We start from the raw sequence: 25,227 nt of genomic DNA, 5'->3' as shown, positions 1-25,227 counted from the left end.
AAAAAAAGAAAGAGAAAACATTTATTTATCTTCACTGTGCCTCCCCCCCTAGTTCCTTAGGGTGGGGGAGACATTAAGGAAAACAAAAAAAACAAACAAAAAACTTTTCTTCCTCTTTGTTTGTAGAGAAAAAGTACTCTTAACAAAAGAGGAAGGAGCAGCAATTATCAGCTCCCCCCAGTTGGAGAAGGGTCATTAATTACCAGAGCCTTGTTATCTTGTGCCCCTAGCTCTTTGGATTATGTAAAATTTACAAAAGGGGAAATGAACTACCTTCCACCCTGATGGGGGAGGACAGGGCTGCAGGTCAGCATTTTCAGATAAGGTTGAGTTGAGCCCAGTTTTTCCTCAAGGTCAGCTAGCCTGACCCAGGTTTTGCCAAGCAGTGCTATTTCAGTTGTCACTGCTCTGGAAGCTGGAGGCTCTATGTTTGTGCCCAAAATGAAAATTTTGCTGCTTCTTGCAGACCTGAGAAGTAGTTCACTGCTGGGGCTTAAAAAAAAAAAATGGAGAATACAGGGGGTTGGACTAGATGACCTGCAAGGTCCCTTCCAACCCTAAAAATAATTGTATGTGCCACTTAAAACAGTGTTTGCCCCTGAGTTACTCCTGAGGTGGGGCTATTAAAAAGTTTAAACAAAAGATTTCCAAATAAAAGATGGCATTCTTTTAAAACATATAAAAGGGGCAGCCTTTAAAGGCTTGTTATTATGACACAAAACATAGACAACACATATATACAGAGGTTTCAGATGGAAGAAGGTCATGGGGGGGGGGAAAGTTCCCCCTTTCCCCAAGAGTTCCAGGTGAACTATAGCTTCCTAAGGCTATAATTCTGGAAAGTCTCCAGGACCCACCTGGAGATTTGTATCCCTGTGGATGATTGGGAATTTATAGAAAGAATGAAGCTTAGGAGCTTCCATTTTCAAATACAAGTTACATTTGCTGTGATTCCTGCCCATTTACGTTTGGGAAGGGGAAAGTAATTTCTCCTTTTCTTTTTGGATGGCTAAAGTTTCCTGATTAGGCAGGTTTTTAAATTTTCACTCTTTTGTTGTTTTAAATATGATTCAAATGGGACCCCGTTCTCTCTCAAAGGCATTTGGGAAGAGAATGGGATGTGTAGGGTTCTATATATTTTAAAAGGTACAAACAGAGGTACATAATTTTCTCAATTTCTCTCAATTCTGGCAATAATTATAGAAAATTTCTGAGGCTACTTCTGTATTAAACTTTATTTCTCTGGCATTTAAGCTTGTTTTGGGAAGTTTGGTGACATAGCTGCACTATTTTATAACCACTGAATTTAAGTTCTTTCTGGGGCCTGAATTCTGCAGCTAAGGTTCTTTACTTATATTAAAGTTACAGATTTTGGACCCGTTGGTCTTGCTGAGCTCTGAGTAAGGTTGCCAGGTCCAGGTGGGAGATTCCTGGAGACTCAGGCCAAGGTCTGAAGAAGGATGGGGATTCCAGTGGGGTACAAAGCCACAGAGTCTTTCCCTCCTCCAAACGCTCATTTTCTACAGAGGAACTGCACTCTGTAGCCTGGAGATTTGCTACAACTCCAGGAGAGCTCCAGGTTTTGCCTGGAGACTGCATTACCACAGGGAGATATTATTCTCTGGGCAGTAGTCTCTTGGGGATTAGCACATTCCCTCCAAGTTCTACTTCCCAAAGTTTAAAGGAGAGCTCCTGTGCCCTGAGCTCAGGGTCTGATGGAAATGCTTGCTTATTTCCATCAGAGAAACTAAGGGATTTTTCTTTCTTTCTTTCTAAGTTCCTTCTACAGGAAAGTCCCGTGTGCACTCCATTCCAGTTTGGGGTTGGAATGGGGAGGTTTTACTTTGCTCCAGCCATTAAGTGGCTGTACTTAATGACTGCTTTTATTCTGCTTCTGTTTCCTGAGCTTGCTATTTAAAAGTTTTAGGCTGGCCTACCTTGCAAGACTGGTGTACAGCTTCAAGGCAAGCACATGCTTCTTTCTTAGAATGTTTCAAGATCTTATTTTCACATTGAGCTGGAAAAAGGCCTGCACTTGGCTTTTCTGGAGCCAAGGGTATTTTAACAGCTTAGTTTATTTTTACTGGGAAGTTCAAATATTCTAAAATTTAAACAGGGGCCCTGATGAGCACTACTACTCTCCAGGGGGGGCTTTTTACTTCAAAAATTTTATGACTGCCTAACTTCAGATACAAACTAAATTGGCCAAAGGCCATCACAGGGCAAAGACCCTCATTCCTGGGGTTTTCCCTAACTTCAGATACTCGGATCTGAGGAAAATCTTATGTTACAATAACCAAATTGGCCAATGGCCACCAAAGGGAAAAGAACCCTCATACCTGGGGTCTCCCTGACTTCAGATTCTCGGATCTGAGGAGCAAACTTAAGTTACAAACCAATCTCAGTTGGGGCCACTGAGCAAAAGGGAAAAGATCCTGACTTCAGGGGTTTCAAAGACCATGTGGGACGCTGGTGCACAGCTACCCACACACGAACACAATTTTCTGCCTTTTAAATCTCCGGCTTCTCCGGGGTGGGGGTCAGGGGGATTTTTGTTTTTCGTCCCTGTCTTGAATTTAAGTTACCTACTTTTTGCTCTTGGGCAAGGCGAGCTTGGCTCTCTATACCTTGTGATCCAAGAGTTTCCAAGTATTCTAAAACCTGGAGAGCGGAACCAGTGGGCTCTTCTACAACCTTACTGTTCCTTCGGCCGCAAGGACCTGGAGTTTTCAGAGCAGGCTTATCAGGCACCACTCTTGCCGGATTACTCCTATTCAAAAACCGGCGATCAAGGTTTTAGGATAGGCACTCCCCTAGGACAACCCTTTTAATAACCCGGAAGGTTTATAGTTCTACCTACAACTATTTCCAAGGGGCTCTTAAGGCTTCCTGCCTGGCACCCTAATTGCAAGGTCAGGTAGCTCCTCTGCGGCTTTCCTGCCTGGTTCCAATTCGGGGGCTTTTACAGCTTTCCCCTACTACTTTTCCAATTCAGGAGCTTTTTACAGTCTCCCTACTACTTTTCCAATTCAGGAGCTTTTTACAGTCTCCCTACTACTTTTCCAATTCAGGAGCTTTTTACAGTCTCCCTACTACTTTTCCAATTCAGGAGCTTTTTACAGTCTCCCTACTACTTTTCCAATTCAGGAGCTTTTTACAGTCTCCCTACTACTTTTCCAATTCAGGAGCTTTTTACAGTCTCCCTACTACTTTTCCAATTCAGGAGCTTTTTACAGTCTCCCTACTACTTTTCCAATTCAGGAGCTTTTTACAGTCTCCCTACTACTTTTCCAATTCAGGAGCTTTTTACAGTCTCCCTACTACTTTTCCAATTCAGGAGCTTTTTACAGTCTCCCTACTACTTTTCCAATTCAGGAGCTTTTTACAGTCTCCCTACTACTTTTCCAATTCAGGAGCTTTTTACAGTCTCCCTACTACTTTTCCAATTCAGGAGCTTTTTACAGTCTCCCTACTACTTTTCCAATTCAGGAGCTTTTTACAGTCTCCCTACTACTTTTCGAATGCTCACTAGAGCCACACACACAAGAACTCAATCACTCATTCGCAAGAGCAGCTGCTATGGAAGCGCCATCAGCCTTCACGGAAACACACAGAAAACAGTTTCTTCTCTACGTCTGTTTGACTGAACCACATACGTGCTGGCCTTGCATGTGATCCAGACGAACAGGACGGATCCCGGACACGAGCCCCCAAGATCTGTTAGCCGAATTGCTCTCAAAGAGAAACAATTGGAACAGTTTTGTTTTTTTTTAACTTCGGGAACAACCGTCTTTGTTTACGGAGGATGCTGCTGATTCTGAGGTTCCCAATGAGAGACTGAGGCAGACTTCCTTAATAATAATGATAGTTTACTGGCACAATTCACTCAATAACACACAACATTCACAGACATACAATATAGAACTATAAGGAAGCAGAGGGGATTGATGGCTTATAGAGGTAGCTTATAGAGAGGGGATACAACCTGTTCAGATGTGCAGAGGTCCATGGATTGTGGCCTAAACTCAGAGAGTTTAGGGGTGGCCTGTCATCTTGGGTTATGGCAGAGAACACACGGTCTGAGGCCATGTTCATGCTGGGATATACCCTATGGAAAACAATACAGACCAATGCCTGGTCCTGGGGGCTGGTCTCAGGTGAGAACAAAAGATTTTCTGGACTAATGACGAGTCCCAGGGGTGTGTGGCATCAGGAGGGGCAAGGCCCAGATGTCCAGAGGGGCAGGGTCCGGATTTGACAATAGAAGCCAGGTGCTGGGTGGCTAGTTAAGTGGATAATCTGACCACTAATGGCCCTGGCCAGGGTAAACAAAAGGTGGGAGATGCCCCTTATTAGCGTCAGGAAGGATCGTTAATAATTTGAATGTTTAAGTGGTTTATCCCGGTATCTTGATGGCCAGAGTAGATTCAGACAAAGAATTACTGGAGACAGAGTTATTTGCCAAGTGGCTTTTGAATAGACTTTAGAAATGTAGATACTTTACCTGCTAGAACTCATTGTTATTTCATAAGCATAATCTCTGCTGGGTGGAGGGGGAAAACTAGAGGCTTGCTCTGAGGTTGCCTGTCAACTGAAAATGGAGACCTCTTTTCAGAGCTGTGGCTAGCTCTGTGTTTCAGAACCAAGAGTGCCTTCCTTGGCCTGAATTTTGTGGGTCTCTGGATTAGTTAGAAGTGGGGTGCCCCTGCTATGGAGCTACCCAATAGTAAAAGGCAGCGCCTCTGGCTTACAGGGCACCCTTTCCTTGTAGCCCTTTTTACTTTTATTGATTCTTCAGGCATTATCCCCCCAGAATAGAACATGATGATAGTGGTCCCCATATTTTAAAAGGGTGCAAGAGAAGAGCCCTGTACAGGATCCTACCCCCACGCCTGTCCAGGAATGAGGGGAGAACTCCTGTATTATTACAATACAAACAACACAATACCCAGCTTTGGCACTCTATGCACCTTTAAGCCTCAATGGTAGCGTGTAGCCCCAGCTAGGCACAAGGAATTTAGCCTTGAAGTTCAGTTACCCATCAAGCAGACAGTATGTATAACAAGAAATAGTTTTTATTCAGGACAGAACTTGCAACAGAATAATAAGGCAAAACAAGAAAAACCTATGGCCCTTGGCCCTTAACTACACATTAGAGGTAGGCATAATTACCAACTTCAGGAATCCATAGTCCCAGACAGTCCATTGTAATAAAGTCCAACTAGGTCCCATCTTTGTCTAAGGTTCCAGCCATGTGGTCAGCTTCAAAACAGTCCTTTGTCTCCAGCCCCATGGCAGAGACACAGCATGTCAGGGTACAATCAGGACAAAGAGAGAGCAAGCCAAAAGAAGTGAGCTCCTCTCTAAGGGTTAGCTAATTTGAACCCCAGTCTCATTATGACCAGCTATGGCCAGTAGCCAATCGCAAGGAGACATGGGTGTTCACCTTTTGGGGTTGTCATGGCAAAATGGGTGGGGAAAGGTTGGGTCTGGACAAAATCCTCCTGCAGTAAGATGATACCAGAGCCCCTCCCTCCTTTGCCTACGTGCTCTTCTGCCATGCTCCGGCAGAGGTATGTGGTTTATGGGGGGCAATTCAAGCAAATGGTCGCCATCTGGCTTCGAGAGGAAATCAAACCAACAGGGGGTACATTCCAAAGGGGGGGGAACATGAAACCCTATAACATCACAAGGGATACATGAAGGTTTTAGGAATCAATTTTCCTATACAAGCCCGCAAATCATCAGCCTATTAGCCTCTTAAATATATGTAGCAAATTATATGCTAAACATCTTCTGGTAAAGCTTGAGGACTGGCTGATCAGAGCGAGCCAGTTTTAGAGAGTCTAGATCTACTCTGGACCACTGTCTTACTATTCAACATCTTATAGAAAAATACGCTGCTAAAGGCCCTAATTCGCTTTTTGCTGCTTTCATTTACTTGAAAACAGCTTTTGACTCAATATTTAGCCTGAAATTGTGGGCTGGTTTAGAAGCTACCTCAATTGACAAAAGGCTTCCCTTTTTGCTGCAAGCTCTTCATGATGGTACTCATTTGCAGTTAGGCTTAATAGGAAAGGAAATTTATCACACCCCATTAACACCTATAGGGGAGTTAGGCAGGCTCCTGCTGCTGCTGCCTGGGGCTTGCGCTGCCGGCTCAGTGGCAGCTGTCTATGTGAGCTCCACCAGGGGCTCGGCCAGCCAGCTTCAGGCAACAGCTCCCACCTGTCTCACATGGAGAAAGAGCCACCCTGTGCTGTCTTGGCTGGTGGCCACTGAGACTACACACGAGAAGCTGGAAACACGGTCCGAAATCGAGGTCAGTAACAAAGCCAAAGGTCAGATAGCCGGGGAGTCAAGTCAAGATTGCAAGTTTCCAAGGACAAGGAGCGGCTGCTGCACACTCAAAAGCAGGTCTGATTATGCAGAGTTGCTGCTGTATTGGGGCAGGTGCAAGGAGTGCTTTTGAGCAGGACCTTCCTCCCTGAGAGTTGAGTCTGCCAAGGCTTACAGCTCCTCCTGTTGCCTTTGCAGGAGCTGGAGTCTGGCACTCCTTCTTCGCTCCTGCACAGTTAGCCTCTGGTGTACCCTACATCTGGGGCACTCAGGAGAACTAGGCGGGGAGTCTGGCCTCGGAGTGTCTGCAAATGGGGGTGCTGGGACAGGCTCAGAATCAGTCTCTCCTTCTGGTTACACCTCCTGTGCAGCTGCTGAGGACTCTTCCCCCTCAGGTACTGTTGAGGGTTCTTCTTCTGGACTGACTCCTCCTCATTTGAGGAGTAGTCAGCCTCAGCAGAGCCAGTACCCACGACACACCCCTTGCATAGCCCTGATTTGGGGGGCAGCAGGGACACCCAGTGGAAGTGTCAGTGATTCCAGGGCCCCATCCTGGACTTTTTCCCAGGGCCCCAGAATCACTAAGGCCGTCTCTGTTTGGGAGATCCATGATGTCAGAGGTTTCTGCTTTTACTTTAATGCAACCAGACTCTGAATTTGATTGGAGTGGTGGTGTTGAGAGAGGCAGGGAGGTTGAACACTTCCTCTTGCACTGTTATCAAGGTCTAAAGTATTCCCCTCACCAGCTGATATAGATACTTATAATACAGATACTTATAACCCCCCCCCCCCGCAAAGCTAACTGGAGGGGTTAACTCAGACCAGCATGGGAGACAGGGCTGAATGAACACCCACACATACGCGACAACTAATTTGACTTCAGGTGGGGTAGCTGTGTAGGTTTGAAGCAGCAGAACAAAGTTTGAGTCCAGTGGCCCCTTTAAGACCAACAAAGTTTTATTCAAGGTATAAGCTTTTGTGTGCATGCATACTTCTTCAGATACAATGAAATGGAAATTACCGGTCTATACATAAAGGTAGACGGTAAGCAGTAAATTAGCATACAGCATAATGAAGATGTTTAACAGAGTCAAGGACCAAACAGGAATAGCATTTGTTTCGGTTTAATTCCAGGGAAAACATAGTAAAGGAAACAAATTTGTCAGATTTGGAGATTGATGGGCAGATGTATCTTTAATTGTGGAATGCTGAGAGTAATTAATTGAGAGACCCTGCCATTATGCTCTTCTCAAGCATGGAGGTGACCTTACAGCATCTTCTATTTTGAAGTGGAGCAATTGGCTGTGTCGAGTTATCTCCCTTGTCCCCAGACCAGAGAAATATCCAATCTTCCATTCCAAATTACATTACATTCTACTATTCATTACATTACAATCTTCTATTCTAATCTATTATTCCAAATAAGAAATAAAGAGGATTTATGGCCCTTCTGGGGGATTGGTGAGAATACAGAAGTAAGGTCTGAATGGGGTTAGCAAATAGTGAGATAAGAAACCAGTAATCCTGTTTCTTATCTCACTACATATGCTAACCTGCTTAAATGGCTCTGAGCCATTTAAACCCTTGATTTCTGTTCCCTGCCGCTCAGCTGTTTTCATGAAAAGCAGAAAGCAGGGGCTTAAATGGCTCAGAGACATTTAACCCCCTGCTTCCTCCTCTTCATGAACCATCATGAACTGCCTTAAAATTCATGGAAGTTTGTGACGCCCCCTCTGTTCGTAGACGTCACTTTGTGAATCACAAACCAGCCAAGATTCATCATGAACTTTCAGTCGTGAGTTGGCTTGTGCCCATATCTAATCAGACTCTTGATCTGTCAACAACAGCATTGCCTATTCTGCTCTAATCTGCACAAGCTCTTCAGGATCACGTGGAGATCTTTAACATCACCTGCTCCCTAATTTTTTAATTTGAGATCCTGGGGATTGAACCTGGGACTGTGATGCTCTACCACTGAACTACAGTCCCTACCTGTGTAATGGAAGAGTGCGCTACCCACAATCCTCTCAATATGGGTAGTTACTATTTTGTGTGAACAGGGCAACATTGGCTGCGGTCACACGGAGCATTAGCCACGCTACAGAGACGGAAGATCGGTGGATTTTCCGGGTGCGATCACAGCGCCACATCTGGGAAGCGTAGAGCTCCTGTGGAGAACCCAAGGCTTCCCACCGAAGATGCGGGGTAAAAAACTAGTACCTCTGAGGTACTAGTTTCCAGAAACCGCCGGGCAAGGGCAGGCGTCTGATCGCGTTTCCGGTGGTAGGTCGTGGCATCCGGCGCCTGCCCATGTCCCATCGCTAAAAGGGTTTTTCCCTAAGTCTCCAGGGGATGTGCACAAGCACCCAACGGCGCATGTGCACACACACACTTTGTTTAAAATCAAACAACACAGCCCCCTCCTCTTTTCCGTACCTCCCCCACTCCTGGCTCGGCCTGCTCGAGAGGAACTCTCTGCACCGGGTGGCAGAGGGGGAGGTGTAGCGGGGTGTGTGGCGGGAGGGCAGCCCGGCTGAAGCTCCTCCTGGAGGGGACCGGACGGAGGACACAGTTTGCATTCCTCTGCAGCCCTGGAAGGGGTTAAACCCGCAGAGCCTTTTGCTAGAGAGGCCGCTTCTTTGCCGCGCCGCAGGATTGTCCTGTGATTGGCACCTCCCCCCTAACCACGGGACCTCGACAGGACCTCTATGGGACGTCTGATCCCTCAACCGCACGTTATTTTGCTCCGTGGCAAACAGCCACGCTCCCCCCCACATTTTCCTGCCCATGTGACCGGGGCCATATATACCTTTCAGTTTTAGTAAGTGTGATCAGAAATCTAGATTTCTGTAGAACATGTTCCTATGTACTGGAGCTGGTAAATACCCTCATTGCCCTATTCACATAAAACGGCACCCACACATATCTAGGAGAGTGTGAGTAGGTCACTCTTCCATTACACAAGGTTAGAATCCAAAAGCAGTAATGACTGAACAAGCCTGTTGATGAACCTTCCAGATGTGAAGTATTGTGGAATGACAGTGATGCTTTGAATGATAGTGTGGAATGCTCTTAGCGGATTTAACCATATTGGGTATCTCCAGTCCACAACATATGACTCTGAGACTCCTTTGGCAGTCTTTTATGTTCTTTTGTGTTCGAGCAATGAAATAGAGAGGAAGTCCGATTTTGCACTCTGCTGTGAGACTCCTGCAGGTGGTGAAGAGCAGAGTATAAATGCAATCTCCTCCTCCTCCTCTCTAAGGCTACTGTATTGGATAAGAGGCCTAAAAACAGAGATCAGTTTGTTTAAAAAAGAAGAGGGAAATATCCAAATCCAAGAGCCTCGATGAAGGACTGTAGTGTGTTTGCTGAAGAAATCCAAGGTTAGTAAACAGTTGTCCTCACAGAGGAAGGCAGGGTCAAAATTTGACAAGGTGAAGCTGGGGAAAACTTTAACATCCTCTAGAGTCAAACCACCTTTTCAGGAAAGGCAACGGGCAGAACAATCCTATATTCCATCTTCTCCCCAACATTTATTGTTTGATGTTCGAGCAATATAGTAAACAATAAGTCTGATTTTGCATGATTTAGTTTGGTTGGCTTTTGTGCAAGGATGTCTCCAGGGCAATGACTTCAAGATTCTTTTTTTTTAATGGCAAACTGGGAAGTATAAGGCAATACTGCAGCTAGAAACCACCATCATTGGGCATTTCTGCTGTCTAAGCTGTGTTACATCCATCATCCAAATTGGAATATTTGGGATATTTTATCAGCAAAAAACTGCAAAAGCATCACAACTAATGTCCTGCTCCTGAGACCATAAAAAGTTAGCTTTAAGAGTGAGCAGATCCTGAGATGCCTTAAACAACTGGGATGGTCGTGCTGCCCCTATCCCCTCCATTGTTCTCTATGGTGGGAAAAAAGTAAGATGGCCAACAACAGGGCATAGAGGCTGAGGCCTGCCCTTGATGTTGCCTTTTGACTCTGGGAGTCAAAAGCTCAGTGCCTCAGAATGTGGAAGCTCCCCTCAGTTACCATGGCTAGTAGCCATTGATACACTGGTCCTCCATGAATCTCTCTAATTCCCTTTTAAAGTTGTTTATGCATGTGGCCATCACTACATCCTCTGGCAGTGAGTTCAACTTTTCAATCATTATTTGCATAAAGTAGTACTTACTTTTGTCTCTCCTGGTTATACTGCCCTTCAGTATCATTGCATGCCCTCGAGTTCTAGTATTTTGGGAGAGGGAGACAAATTTCTATTTGTCAGCTCTCTCCACCCTGTGCATAATTTTTATAAACCTCTATCATGTCCCCTCAGTCATCTCCAGGGGTCATTTTGTAGGAAAAGAGGTGCAGGGGCGCATTAGCATAACTCATTAGCTTAATTTATGTGCATATGCCACACCTCTGACATCACCAGAAGTGTGTCAGAAGGCAACACCCACCGCTCAGGCTCTACTGGACTATTTCGGATTGCTAGCCTATGGGGGGGGGGACGCACAGATCTGCCCTCACAGAGGAGGGAGAGCTTGTACCTGAATAAACCTTGGTCGTAAAGGTGCCACTGGACTCTTTTGGATGGCCGGCAAGTGCAGGAAAGTGCGTGGCTCCTCATGGGTTGAGGAGGGTGGCGTGGAGGATGCACATGGCCTTGAGCAGGTAGGGGGCCAGGGGGATGGTGGGGCAGAGGTGCAGGAGGAGGCTGAGTAGGCGCAGGAGGCTGGGTTGGAGCTCCTCGCAGGCCTCACAGGAGTAGCTGGGGCCCACCATGCAAAGGCGCCACACCAGGGCTGGCATGAGGACGGGCAGAGCCTGGGCGGGCTGGGAGCCATGGCCCAGGCAGTGGCGAAGCAGCTCGAGGGCCAATTTGAGGGCCAGCTCGTGGCAGCGCTCCGCTGGGTTGGCCAGCGGGCCAGGAAAAGCGGTAGGGCTGCTGGGAGCAGGGGACCGGGCTTGCTGCATGTGCTCGCCCCCTGGGCTCCTTACTGCTGGAGCTTCGTTCCTGTATGCTCCTGCAGGAAATGAGCCCTGGTCGTCTCTTTTCTAAGCTGAAAAGTCCCAGACTCTTCAGTCTTTCCTCAAAGGGAAGGTACTCCAATCCCCGAATCATCTTGGTTGCCCTCCTCTGTAGTTTTTCCAGCTCTACAGTGTCCTTTTGTGGATTTGGTGACCAGAACTGTACACAGCATTCCAAATGAGGCCGCACCAAAGATCTATGCAGGGGCCATAGATCTATACCATTGTTCTATACAGGGGCATTACAATACCGGTCACTTACGTTTTGTATCGTGGTTTGAGGCGGGGAAGGAAAGTACAATGACGGGTGTGTTTTTTGTTTGACGGACCTGAAATATTGGCAAAGACGGATTAAAATCAAAGAGAGTGAAAAGTGGTTGGTGGAAGGATGTACGGAATACAGGGAACAATTTACTGAAAGTCTAAGGTTATGGAGAACTTGTTGGTTATGGCGGAAAAGACGGAAGTGGAGCAGGAACTGGATGAAAATAACGAGGTGGCTGAGCTAACTATTGAACAATTTTTTACCATTTTGAGGGAGACGATTCAAAAAGAATGCAAAGAGGCTTGCGAGAAGATAGTGGAAAAATTAGAGAATGTGCAGAGAGGGTTTGGAAAGACGGAGGAAACAGAATGGCCCAATTTGCGGGAGAGCTCAGAGGAGTGGCAAAAGGAGAAGGGTGCTGTCGTTCAAGAAAAAGAGCTGAAGCATATGCAAGAGAAGGAATGTGTATTAAGAATTTAAAGGGAAAAGAACTGATATGTGTTAAAGAAGGACTATCCAACTATAATAAGACACGAAACAGTAATGAAAGAGAAAGAGTAAGGAGGATTATGAGAAAGAAAAGAAGGGCCTGGAAATTTAAAGAGAAAAGCAAAAGAAGGAAAATGGAATGGCTGATCAATAGCAGGGGAAAAGCAGGGAAGCCAAGAAGACACAAAAGCCGAAGGCATGTGGAGAGGCTGAAGTGGGAAAGTAGAATCTTGATGTATAAAAGAAAGAATAAGATATTGAGAAGGGGAGGAGGAATGGTATATAACCAAGATAGAATAGATGGAAAAATGACCTGGATGTGCAATACTTAATTTGGTATAATGTATAAGGTTATATCTTGTTCCATGTATGAGCTGCTAGGTCAACAGGATGGGAAACTTATCCCAGGTAATGATTCAATGTATTATGGGATATCAATAAGAGTTTAATGTAAATTGTCAATAAATTAATAATGGAAATAATAATAGTGAGGGGGGAATAACTTGGTAATGTAAACAGAAGAGGGTGTAAGAGTAAAATTAAGTTAGATAGAAAAATGGAACGATTGAGGGATTAATGATGAGATGGAATAATGAATTAAAATATATTTAAGTAGGTATGTTCTTTTTTTCTTTCTTTTCGTTCTTTAAGTTACTTGGTTATTTTAAGTTTAGAGATTATTAGAAAATCATGATGGAAAATTTAGTAATATAATGTGACATTGGGTATTAATAGGATATTTAATTGTAATTGAAAGTTTGGAGGGGTTAGGAATTGGAAAACTTGGATGTAAATGTTAAAATAATTTATAAAAAGTCTAATGGATGATATTTATTTAAACATGTATGTAACTATTTATTGATGCATGGTGGTTTTGGAATACTTAGTATTGAGAAGACCATGATTGAATCAGAGTAAATAACTTATTAACTAGATGGATGATGTTAAGTAAGATAGCTCAGTATAGCTTACTGTGGAAAGGTGTAACTAATACATAGGAGATAAGGAAGTAATGGAAAACTAAAGGGGAAAAAATAGAGTAATAAATAATAAAAATAAATAATGTGGATTTTAAACCCTGCTCTTCATACTGGAAATAAGCGTTTATGGAATGTTAGTATGTTTTAATATAGCCAATATGAACTTATAGGTTATCTAGGGCAGTATGCTATCCTAAAGGAAAATTAAAAGATTCTTTTTTGTTTGCTCAACTTAGAGTGAATAATAAGGTGGAAAGTAGTAATAGGATACTTGTGTGTTTATATTGAGTAACATGACTGATACTTCTGTATTGCTGGAATGGGGAAATGAAATGAAAAAAGGTACTTGTATTCTTGTTGACTTGGTATAAATGTATGAAACAGGCTTATATTGTTAAAACCCAATAAATATATTGCATAAATAAAGTAAAAGATAAAATAGGTTAAAAGAAATGATCCAAATATCAGACTCTTCAAACTTCTTACATACAGAGCTATTAGTTTTAAACATACAATTGATGGGTGTCTCTTATGACCAGTAGACCATACGCGTTTCATATGTCTACTGGTCATAAGATATGCCCATCAATTGTATATGTATTAGTATCTTTTACTAATGTGTACACCATAATAAATACTTGTATTTTTATAATAACTTAATTTGTTAGCTTGACCCTCATATATCACAGTCATATCTTGGGTTGAATTCCTCCCCCCCCCCCTTTTTGGTTTTTCTAACAGTGATCAATTCAGGAATCAAGGGGGAGAGCATGTACCAAGTTTACTAATTCAGCCTGCATCAAATACCTCCCAAAATTTGACTGACACATGTGCTATATAGCGTATTTTTTAAGGTCTTCACTTTCCATATCATTGGTATGTATCGGCTACTTCTGTTAGATACATGTGGTATTTCATATAAAGGACATCAAATGATATAACCTAACCAGTAAATGATGCCAGATGAAGATGATGGTTTCCTGCTACCCAAATTTGTAAAGGTAAAGTTAGGCTGGGTTCATACATGCAGGGAAATGAGGGCATATAATGGACAACACCACATTAGGTTGTAGGTGGAGGATCACATTTAACTATTCTAAAAAGACATCCTTATAAACAGAAAACTAGCACAACAAGCAAAGAGGAGTAGAAGTTCACTCTCTGCTGTTCTAATTTTCAATCTGCATGCATTTTTTAAAATAATGGAATAACCAAAGATGGAATCCAAAAAGGAGGGCAGTCAACAAAACAAAGGTTGCAATCACACGCAGAAATAGCTGCACCATAGGCGTGAATGGAGCAGATTTTAAAGTCGTGATCACACGAGAACATCTGCCAAGTGTCCCGCACCCGTCGGCAACCTGTTTTGCTCCACCGCAGAAGCGGGGTAAAAAGACACTAAGGAAAGTCCAGTAGCAAACAGGTTGCTACGGGCCAGGAACGGACTTTCCCCTGTATGATCGCTTCAGCGCGCGCCTATGGCATTGGGATGGTCTGATCAGGCCATCCTGACTCCATGCCATTGTTTTTTTCTCCGTTTCGGTACACGCATCATCGCACACTGCATAGGGAGCATTCAGTGCGGAGATGTGAACCATCGATCCCTTGTTGAAGCGCACCAGAAACAAGCAGCAAAAAACCCCAACCCCGATTCACCCATGGTTACTCCCAGGGACTGTGTGATTGTACAAATGCGGGCCGAATTCCTATGGAGCAAATAGCCTCGCTTCCCCCTCACGTTATCTCGCATGTGTGACCGCAACCAAAGAAAAGCAAAAACGGCTGATGGTGCAAAGGGAAAGAAACTAGTTTATTAGTAATATAATGACAAGTTGCTTTGTCAGGAAATCTGCAGTATTGTATAAAAATGCCATTAATAAAATAATTATCTTAACAACCACTATTCAATGGAATTGAATCCACCAACTGTAGCCTCAAGTGGTGGATTTCAATCTACCACCTCAGGGCTCAGCCACTTCATTCTCTTGGACGTGCAATTCAGGCCTTAGCCTATCACTTCTTGTGCATTAGCACTGGGAAGCTACTTTAACCATCCTGATTTATTCAATCCCCTCTGAGATACCTTTCATATTACCTATGGGAAATATTTATTTATTTATTTATTTTTATCCTTCGGCTTCTATCCCGCTCACCCCCTAGGGGCTCTGAGCGGCTTACAATTCTAATTCATAATTCATATTTGCTAAGAAACACTGAGCAAATCAGAACTTGTTCATTCTTAAGCAAACATTAATCCTAATCATGCCAGTCAGAATCTAATACTCTACACACACTGGACTAGAATGGCTCTTGGTTAACATGCAATGCTGCTGCAAAGATAAGCTTTTAAGTATGCATTATGAAGAGCTGTATTACAATTTTAGAATGATTTGGCATCTCACAGGCTACTTACCTGACATCTCTCTGGACTGGAAAGACCTAAATTCTTAATTGTGTTTTCGGAGGCAGATACAAAGGTCAATCGTCCCAAGCTAGTACTAGAATCTACTGACTGAGGTAATGTACTGTCATTGCAAGAGGACTGCTTAAAATTTGGTGTTGTACAAGGACAGTCAACATCATACCTAAGAAACAAAGTAAACAGATTTTAAAGATACACCCTCCTAGTTTCCTACAAAACCTTTCAACTTGGTATAAATTAACTCTGTCTTGTAATTTGCCATCCACCTGATTCCCTGGGACAATAGCAGCTTTCCCCAAAGGAAACACTTGGCAGCTTCATATGTGCCTCTTCCTCCCTTCTAGCCTTAACTAGTGGAGAAAAAGCAGGGCCATGTATGCTACCAGCTCTAATATAGTACACAGATGAGTCAATACCTCTTAAAAGGAAAATAATAATCTTGACTAATTACTGGTTCACAATGAGAAAATTTAACAGAATACTGCCCCCTTCCTTGTCCCCCAACACTGTGCTTTCACACAAAGGCCTTACCCTGAAAGGACTGTTCCAGAAGCTTCACTTGGAGATGAATGAGTAAGCGGAGAGGTTGAAGGCCTGAAACTATACTGTTCATCTGAAATTTGCATAGAAGGTACAGGAGATGCAGGCTTCTGTTCAGCCTCTACAAGAGCTTCACCTAAACAGAAAAGAAATAAGACTTAGGCATGGGAGTTCTTTTTGGTCATGGCAAATAACTTCTTGTGATGAGGAGTGATTATTCCCATCGATTTCAGAAGGCAGTCTTCTGGAATGTCCATGGAGAAGCAGCACATAGGGTTTAAGTTCCTACTGCAAAGGAATGAACTATGCAAAACAATCAAATTGTGGAATTACAAACAATAAATGCTATAATACAACTAAACAGAAAACAGAGAAGGAGGCTAAAATGGCAGACTGTTCCTGAGATGCTATAATCTGACTATGAGGAATAAATCCCCGCCTTCCACTATGTGAAGACTGCAAGCTGAGGCCAGGATGTTATCTCCATGACCAGAGGGAACCACCCTGAAGAAGTCCAAAATTTCTGTCTGCAATGAGAGAAAGGCAACCTGTGATGGTGGAATGTTTTAGCAGTAATGACCAAACTTCACATACGGGAAGTTATTCCTTTTTGTGTGGTATACAAACTGCTGGTTCAGAAGTAGCTCACCTCTCTCACAGAATGGACCAAAATCCCCTATGCTAGTTGAAACTCTTTTGTATGCTAGCATTCAATAAGGTTCTTGAAACATTCCCTCAACCTTGAACATCCTCTGAATGAAAAAAAAATTAAATCTGGTTTTCTACATTTCCCACACTTTTTAGATACAATGAACTTCTGCAGAGACATAAATATGAATTCAGGTGTGTGTGGAGCAATGCACTGGCCCTATAGAAATGATTTTTGGAATGAAAAGGGATTTGTTCTTAAGGTAACTGTTGAACTTGCAGAGTGAGATGGTGCAGACAGAATTTGCAGACAGGTTCAAGTGGTGAGTTCATAAGCACACCCCACATACAAAATGTAAATCCCATTTGGGAAATCTACTTCAGAATACTCGAGTTCCCTCGCTCCAAGAACTATAGATGCTTTTAAAGTAGTGCCTGCCATCATTGTAGTTTGACCCTTGGAGAATGATACACACAGACACAATTGCACTACTGGTGTACCCACAAATGGCACCTATAATACTTTCACCACCTCTATGGGAAATGAACACGCAGAATACCAGCAATGTCTTGGATATCCTTAGCTCAACCTAGTCAATTTCATTCCTCTCTAACTAATCTGTTAAAGTTTGCAAGAAACAGGATAGCTCAACTGGAGGATCTTGTCTAAAGATTCCCTCACTGTCATCCTTCATTTTAGGCAATCCTCAGAGAGGGAGTTTTAAATGTTGATATGTGTTAATGTGAGGATAAAATTGAGAAGAGGAGACTTGTAAGCCACTTTGGATCCCACTGGGGAGAAAAGTGGGGTATAAATGAAGTAAATAAACAAGCAAAACAAACATTCTGCTAATTCTGCTTCACTGTCTTCATGGTAAGGCACAACAGAAATTGGCTATAGCTCTTTTGATACTTACCAACAAGTTTCTGGTTATCAATAGGTGATTTGTCAAAAGTCACATGTTTTTCACTGCTACATGCAGAATTCTTTTTCAGGATTTTACCATCTTGCTTGTTTTTGTACTGAACCTTTTCCTTGTCAGGGAACGCAGGAAAAGGAGAAACCAATACTGAAACAGTGTTCAAGTTCAAGGGTAAAGTGCTTGTGGTAGTTCTATCTCCTGGTTCAAAGTGAGCTGAACAAAAAACAAAGCATAATTCTTTTTGTCTCATCTCACTGAGTCTTTAGCTGTTGTCCCAAATCATTTTTAATAATTTCTGCCAGGGATACCAGTTTCTATTGTACATTTCAGGATAAGCTGTGTACTTTCAAAATTCAAATACCATTCCCAGCATTTTCTAATTAAGGAGACAATAAATGTAGTACAGCCATAAAGCTGTATAATAGAAAGAAAGAAAGAAAGAAAGAAAGAAAGAAAGAAAGAAAGAAAGAAAGAAAGAAAGAAAGAAAGACCGACCGTGAACAATACACCCTCCAAGGTATCTGGTAGGACGGTGGAATACAGTTTTGTAATAAAGTACTACATCTATCCAGAAGAACACGAAAACACAGTGAGCCACCCTAAGAACACTTTCCTGTGAGCGAGCCCCATTGAATAAACTTGAGTAGAACTCTGAGTAGACCTATTGAGGACTGCTCTCACACATTGATAATATAGTAGTCATAATTCTAGATAAACCACTCCGTTGTAAAATTTTAAATTGTATTAGTCACATTAAGAAACTTTCTTAAAATGCACTGAGAAGAATGCATGCTCCCTGTAAATTGTGAAAGTCTCTTGGAGCCTAGGCAGCTATTCAACAGCTTATAGAACAGTTTTAATTAGGACTCACCAACAGATGTTATCTTTGTTACATGCTCCTCCGAAAGTATTTCTGCACACCCAGATCGCTCTTTTGAACCTGGTGCAATGGAGGTCAGCTGCTTTGACTGAAAGTTATCATTTGTATTAGATTGTACTTCTAAATATGGGTCCAGAGACCCTATGCTGTTTTTCTTTTTGGAAGAAGTGGTATTGCAAGACGAGTCATTGGAACAATTTCCCTCATACTGTCTTTCCAGATGCTGTTTCTCTTTTCCATGTTTGCTATACAAATTGCTTTTGGACAAGTCTTCTGTAGGAATAATTTGATGTTCTTGCTTATACAAAGATTTATGCCACTCTGTGCTAATGTCCTGATGATTAAAGAAGCTTTCAAACTTGGTGACGTTCTCACCTTCTTCAGTTCTGAGATACTTCTCCATATTCAGTGTACTATTTTCTACATTGCTGGCTAAAAACTGACTGATCACAGAGAAGTCTGAAGGTTTGCCAGCTTCAAGAATGTTGGTAATTTCTCTACTGTTATTTAAAAGTGCCATTATCATAGCCGCTAACTGTGAAGGTTCAGCACTAACAGAAGCATTTGCAATAGCAGATGCAATTGTGCTTATACTCAGCCCAGGTGACTTTAGCTCAGGGTGTACATTTTCAACTCTCCTTTTTCCAGTTTTTTCCTGAAATGAGGGTGGGGGTGGTAGATTAAAATATACAATTTAATATACAGTCTCATCTTGGGAGAAAACACAACGTTACTCAGATTGGCTAAGAAAAAAGTGATCTGACTTTCTTCTCACAATATGCAGTACCTATTTGTTCTCTGTTATAAGCCTCTTAAGGGAAACAAATGCTATATCTTTCAAACTCAAACAGTTGAATCTTAGACGATCATTCATGTTAATTGCTTTAAATACCTGAGTTTTGCTTTTGATATCTATCTCCATATTTATATTTCTGCTAGCTGATGTGTCCTTTTCAGCAAGAATGAAAGTAGCTGATGCACTATGCGGTTTCTCTTTAATGCTGTCTTCAAAGTTTCCTAAAAAAAAAAAGAGAGACCCATTTTTATTGTGTTAACTAGAATGTTGCTTGGTAAACTAAGCAATGAAAAAGTTCCAGAGACTAATGATGACTAAGACATTGTTCTTAATTTATACACAAGATACAAATATAGTGACCTTAATTATGAACACAATTTAGAGTAAAAAAATTGTGTTTTAAAGTATGAGAGATACAGCTGCATCCAGATGGCATGACAAACCTGCTTGTCCACATGATCTGCACAAACACAGCTTGTTTCTGTACTTCTGCACTCCCTTGCTCTTCCCCTCAAACATGACATGTAATCAAAGGCTTGCTGGTTTTAGAAGCTTTCGGACTCAACTCTTTGTGACATCAGAATGTGGGTGCCTGGATAAACGTGAATTTGTTACCAGCCCCACAAACTGTGATTAAACTGTAGTTTACAATGAAAAAAATCCCTCCAGTGTGCCCCCACACCCTCATTCAAGCATCAGGGCCTACTACGGCTTGACAGGAAGCCTTCAATAACTCTCCCTGCATAACTGGAGGGGAAGGGAAAGATGGCATGCATGAGCATGGCAACAAGCTGAGTTCATGCCCATAATGAACAGAGGCCTGCTGTGATCCTTGAATGCAGTTTAAGTTTCACAGAAGCATACCTTATCAGTGCAGTGCTACCTCCAAATACCCCCATGTACAGTGTTTGCGTAACATTAAGGCTGAGTATCTATGCTTAATCACATTAAGGAATTGCAAATATGGAATGGTTCTAGTACAGGGGTGTCCAAACTGTGGCTCGGGAGCCACATGAGGCTCTTTTACACATATTGTGCGGCTCCCGGCAGGGGAGCTGAGGAAGTGAAGGGGAGGCATGCCTCCTTGATAGGTTATCCCTTCCCCATCCAGTGTTCCCCTCCCTGGGTAGGCTTGAGGTGTGTGTGTGGGGGGGAGCAGAGAAAGAAAGCAACTCCAACTTTAAATCCCTTCTCCAAGCCAAGCCAGCTGGGCATGTGTGTGTGTGTGTTAGAGAACACATTTGAAGTTAAAGTTCCTTTCTTTTCACCTCTCCCTTCTCCCCTCCCTCCCCCCCATTTATTTTCTTTCTTTCTTTCTTTCTTTCTTTCTTTCTTTCTTTCTTTCTTTCTTCCTCTCTCCATGCTTTCCTCCCCCTCCCCATCTATTTACTTTCTTTGTTTCTCTCTCTCCCTCTTTCCTTCCACCTTTTTAATTCTTTCCACCTTTCTCTCTCTTAGACAAATATCATTATCAATCTGTTTTTACCCCTTTTGTTTTTATTTTTGGCAGTCTCATTTAATGTTAATAAAAAACAAAGCTGCATATTTTTCAATAAAAACACCCGTGTAATATTTGTTCATGTCTTGTGGCTCTCAAACATCTGATATTTATTCTATGTGGCTCTTACATTCATCAGGTTTGGCCACCCCTGTTCTAGTTCATGGCCAGAAAAATAGAGACACTGTTAGGATAAGTATGGGACTTCCAAATACAAGCTGCAGCTGTCTTCCTCCTCTTTGGCCTGCATGTCTTTTTAAAAAGCTAGTAGCCCTCACCATTATTTGTTATTAAAAATTAGTCTGAACAGAAGGGCAGCAGAAACACTGGAGAAAAACAGAGAAAGGATGTAGACTTCCTGCATTTAAGGGACAATGCTTGGAAGCAGCAGGACTAGTAAGTCAACATTTTATTTACCTAAGTTCTGATGTACATAAGAGAACTTACTTCTGAGTAGACATGCATAGAACTGAACCAGTCAGGATGGGAGAAGAGCAACAAAGCCAATCAAACTATGTATACACAGAGAGCTGTATTACATCCAGCAGCAACCCCCCAAACTAGTCAACGAGGCGAAAACAGAGTTGCGCTTACCTGTAAGTGTTGTTCATTGACATGTGGAGGGGGAGGTATTTGTGAATTTCCTGCATTGTGCAGGAGGTTGGACTGGATGACCCTAGAGATCCCTTTAAACTCTATGACCACCTAATACACTGGCCGATAGCCTACCATCCCTGGTTAAGGCAGTATCAGGCTGGGCTTTGGAACACCCTAGACTAATGTTCCCTCTAAGCTGTGGAGTCTTATGAGCAAAAATTCTACTTTGTGAGCTGCCGGCATTAAAGTTGTAAGCGAGCAATTTGGCTGCTGCATAAACTAGTTTGCTCTGGAGCCCTCCTTCCTGAGCTAAGGCGAAAATGTGTGAGCCGGAGGCTAAAAAACTGTGAGCTAGCTCACACTAACTCAGCTTAGAGGGAACACTGCCCCAGACTGATAGTCCTGGGCGATTTCAATGTCCATACTGATGACGCGGCCTCTACTCAGGCAGCAGACCTGGTGTCGTCCATGGCAGCCCTAGGACTCTCCCAACTTGTAACGGCCCCCACTCACCGGGCTGGGCACACGCTCGATTTGATCTTCGCGACTGGGGTTACAGTGGACCAGATTACTGCTTTAGCAGTACTATGGTTGGACCACTTTGCCTTGAAGTCCCGTTTGAATACTCCACTCCAACCCTGTTTGGGCAGCGAGCCCATTTTGGCTCACCCGCAGAGCCAAATGGACCCAGTACGGCTTCAGATGGTTCTTCAGGATCCAATGCCCCCTGACAGCTCAGTGAATGATTTTGTGACGAATCTAGAAGAGCATCTTAGAGGACGTTTATGAGATCCTATGAGATGGCAGTCAAGGCTGCTAAAAGACAGTATTATATGAATGAGATTGCGTCCACAAGCTCACACCCAGCCCAATTATTTAGAATTATTCGGTCCATTACTGCTCTGACTCAAAACAGACTAAAATGTAGGGAACTGGATATTAGCTGTGAGGCTTTTGTGAGCTATTTTGCGGATAAAGTCTTGTCACTCCGCCGTGACCTTTCCGCTACAGTTGATACCGTGAATGAGCTCGAGGGTCCATACACATCTCCTAGTCATATTGTGGATTATTTCAGTCCACTCAACCTTGAGGAAGGCTGATTAGGCAGTTGGTTCCCTTCCTCAAATGCAACGTCCTGGCAACAGTGATCCATGTGATGGTCACCTTGAGACTGGATTACTGTAATGCCCTCTACATGGGGCTGCCCTTGTCCCAAATCCGGAAGCTGCAGCTAGTGCAGAATGCAGCGGCGAGGCTGTTGCTGTGTCTTCCTCTGCGGGAACACATCCAGCCCGCCCTAAAAACACTGCATTGGCTGCCTATAGCATACCGGATTCGGTTCAAGGTGCTGGTTATTACCTTTAAAGCCCTTTATGGCCAGGGACCTGCATACCTGAGGGACCACCTTTCCCATATGCCCCCCAGAGAGTGCTACGATTGGGGACCCAGAATTGGTTCATCCTTCCGAATATCAAGGAGGCCAGGCTGACGACAACCAAGGCCAGGGCTTTCTCAGTGGTGGCTCCACTCTGGTGGAATGAGCTCCCGGAGGAGATCAGGGACCTGCGGGACCTGCTACAGTTCCACAGGGCCTGTAAAACGGAGCTCTTCCACCAGGCCTTTGGAGCTGCCACCACTTACACCTGACAGAGCGAGCCCAACCCCCTGGGTCCCCCAATCACAGCCCGACCCGATCACCCTGGATTATCTGAAGAAGATTAAGGAGCTGACTGTAAAACGAGGAATTAAATACTAGTACTTTAATATGTTGTTATATTTATGGTTTTAAATTTGTTTTAATGGATTTTATACTGTATATTGTATTATTGTATTGCATTGTTTTATATTGCTTGTGTAAGCCGCCTTGATAATAATAAATAAATAAATTTCTGTTTTATGCTGACTCACATTGGGACTGCACTTGCACAGGCCAACCGCAGAAAGAATTTTTCCAGCTAAAAACGATCTGAGGGGCGCCTTTCACCTCTGGAGCCAACATAAATGGATTTTTCTATCGAAACAGTCATGTGCTCTGGAGGCAGGTGCCCCCTTCTCCCTCAGTTCCTGCCAGGCTGCCATAAGCAAACACACACTATTGCAGAACAAACACGTGAGAGTTCACAGCAGGATAGGAGGGAGGGAAAGTGTGTCTGCATTTATCTCCTGTTTAGAAAGACTAACCACTTTGGACTGGATGAACTTGGCAAAGATCTTGGCTCCTTGGGAAGAGTGTCCAGATATTGTGACAGGTTCTTCCATAGGAAGAGCTGGTAGCCACCCATAATGGTTTGGTAATTTGCAATCCTAAAATTCAGGGCATCAGATGAATACCGCTTCCTGCCTAATGAATCCAAGCATCGATGTTGACCAGGCCTGTGACGCATCTGCATATTCTCAGTTAACCAATGAACAAGCAGGTGGAAGAGTTGTCAAAAATTCAGAAGTCATTGTATAAGTTCTCAACCCTGCAAGAAGCAGCTGGGTGACTGATGACAGTCTTTGCCAAATTGGTACTGTCAGGTAAGTAAGGCACTCCAAAACAGGAAACGCCACAATACCAGGCAAATCAGGAGGCAACTCAACATTTAATCCTTCAGCCTATTATCACATGTGAAGATGTCAATATCCAACGCTTTAGCCATCCTAAGCATTTGCTCACTATAAAGCCTCAAGTCTTCATTTGGGGAAATAGGAGGTGGGCCCCCAACTCTGGAGACATTTCCAAAGTGCTCTCAGAAGTATAAAAGATACCACAGTCCCTTCATCTTCAGGGTCTGTATCAGGTGGCATAAAAGAAGAATGGGGTTCCAGGCACCCAGAATCATCCAAACCATATCTGAAACCAGGTACAGGAGGATGAGATAGCTGGAATCACCGAGAACAGTGATCAAGCCCCTGTTGAAGATATGCTGGTGACATATAGTATGAAGGTCATTGATATGGAGGCATGGTCAGGTTAGACCATACCAGCCGCCCTGCTGGGAGACTAGATTGCTCCTCTTCAGATCCTGACAGCGACCTGCCAGGAGAGCCAAAGTGAAGGGACAAGGTACGCGGAAATACCAGGATGATGTTCTGCTCTTCGGAGGTATGCCTCAGGGAGGGCGACTGACATTTGCAATGTTTAGAAGTAGAGCTAATGTTCTCCTTATGTTTCACTTTCTTTCATTGTTTGGATGATGGCTCCAATGAGGAATGGGCTGGGACCAAGGGGGATGGAGACCAAGGATGTTTCAGTTCGAAAGCAGGGGTGACCAAAGTGGCTCTCTTAGGTGTGAAGCCACCGGAGCCATTGGAATCGATTGTATAGATGGTGGTCTGAAACAGGACTCTGATTTGCTGGAACCGACAAGGTTGACCGGCTCGAGGAGGGCGGTTTCAGAGGTTCCAATGCCAGAACCAACTTGGAGGGGACTGAGGCAGACAGAGCCTTTTCCCATAGTGTGGTCTTCAATCAGGACACCCTGTCCAAATGCACCTTAGGTGTAAAGCCCTGACAAATTTTGCAAGCAACCATATTATGCGATTCTCCCAGACATATGAGACAAAGTTCATGCTCATCACTGTGGGTCATTTTGGTTGTGCATTTAGTATACTTCTTGAAAAGCACCTTGGAAACCATGTGGGGCACCACAAGCAAAAGCAACAGGGGAACTGAAGGGTAAGCCAATGAGAGCCACCTCACCCTGGGCAAATGATCCCTTGCAGAGAAAACTAAATAAAAAAGCAGAAGAAAGTTAAAGCCAGAAAGGAAGAACCCTTGAAGAAGAAAAAAACACCAAGTTCAGCAAGGATGATAATTGGAAAAAATGCAGCTAGATTGGAAAA

General features: G+C 43.4%; 1 protein-coding gene across 1 annotated transcript; it reads right to left on the bottom strand.

The window, feature by feature from the left end:
• Positions 1-12,146: 12,146 nt before the first annotated feature.
• CEP192 (centrosomal protein 192kDa) lies at positions 12,147-17,645 on the bottom strand. The gene is made up of 4 exons (XM_015414353.1): positions 17,623-17,645; positions 16,049-16,193; positions 15,509-15,680; positions 12,147-12,215 (listed from the first exon to the last, which is right to left on the bottom strand). The coding sequence occupies exons 2-4, from the start codon at positions 16,141-16,143 to the stop codon at positions 12,147-12,149; spliced, it is 336 nt and encodes a 111-aa protein (XP_015269839.1). The 5' UTR covers positions 16,144-16,193; positions 17,623-17,645.
• Between the last annotated feature and the right edge of the window lie 7,582 nt (positions 17,646-25,227).

This window comes from Gekko japonicus, unplaced genomic scaffold (genome assembly GCF_001447785.1).
Source record: "Gekko japonicus isolate JY-2015 unplaced genomic scaffold, Gekko_japonicus_V1.1 scaffold157, whole genome shotgun sequence".
NCBI classification, from domain to species: domain Eukaryota; kingdom Metazoa; phylum Chordata; class Lepidosauria; order Squamata; family Gekkonidae; genus Gekko; species Gekko japonicus.
This window is presented reverse-complemented; position numbering and strand designations above follow the sequence as displayed.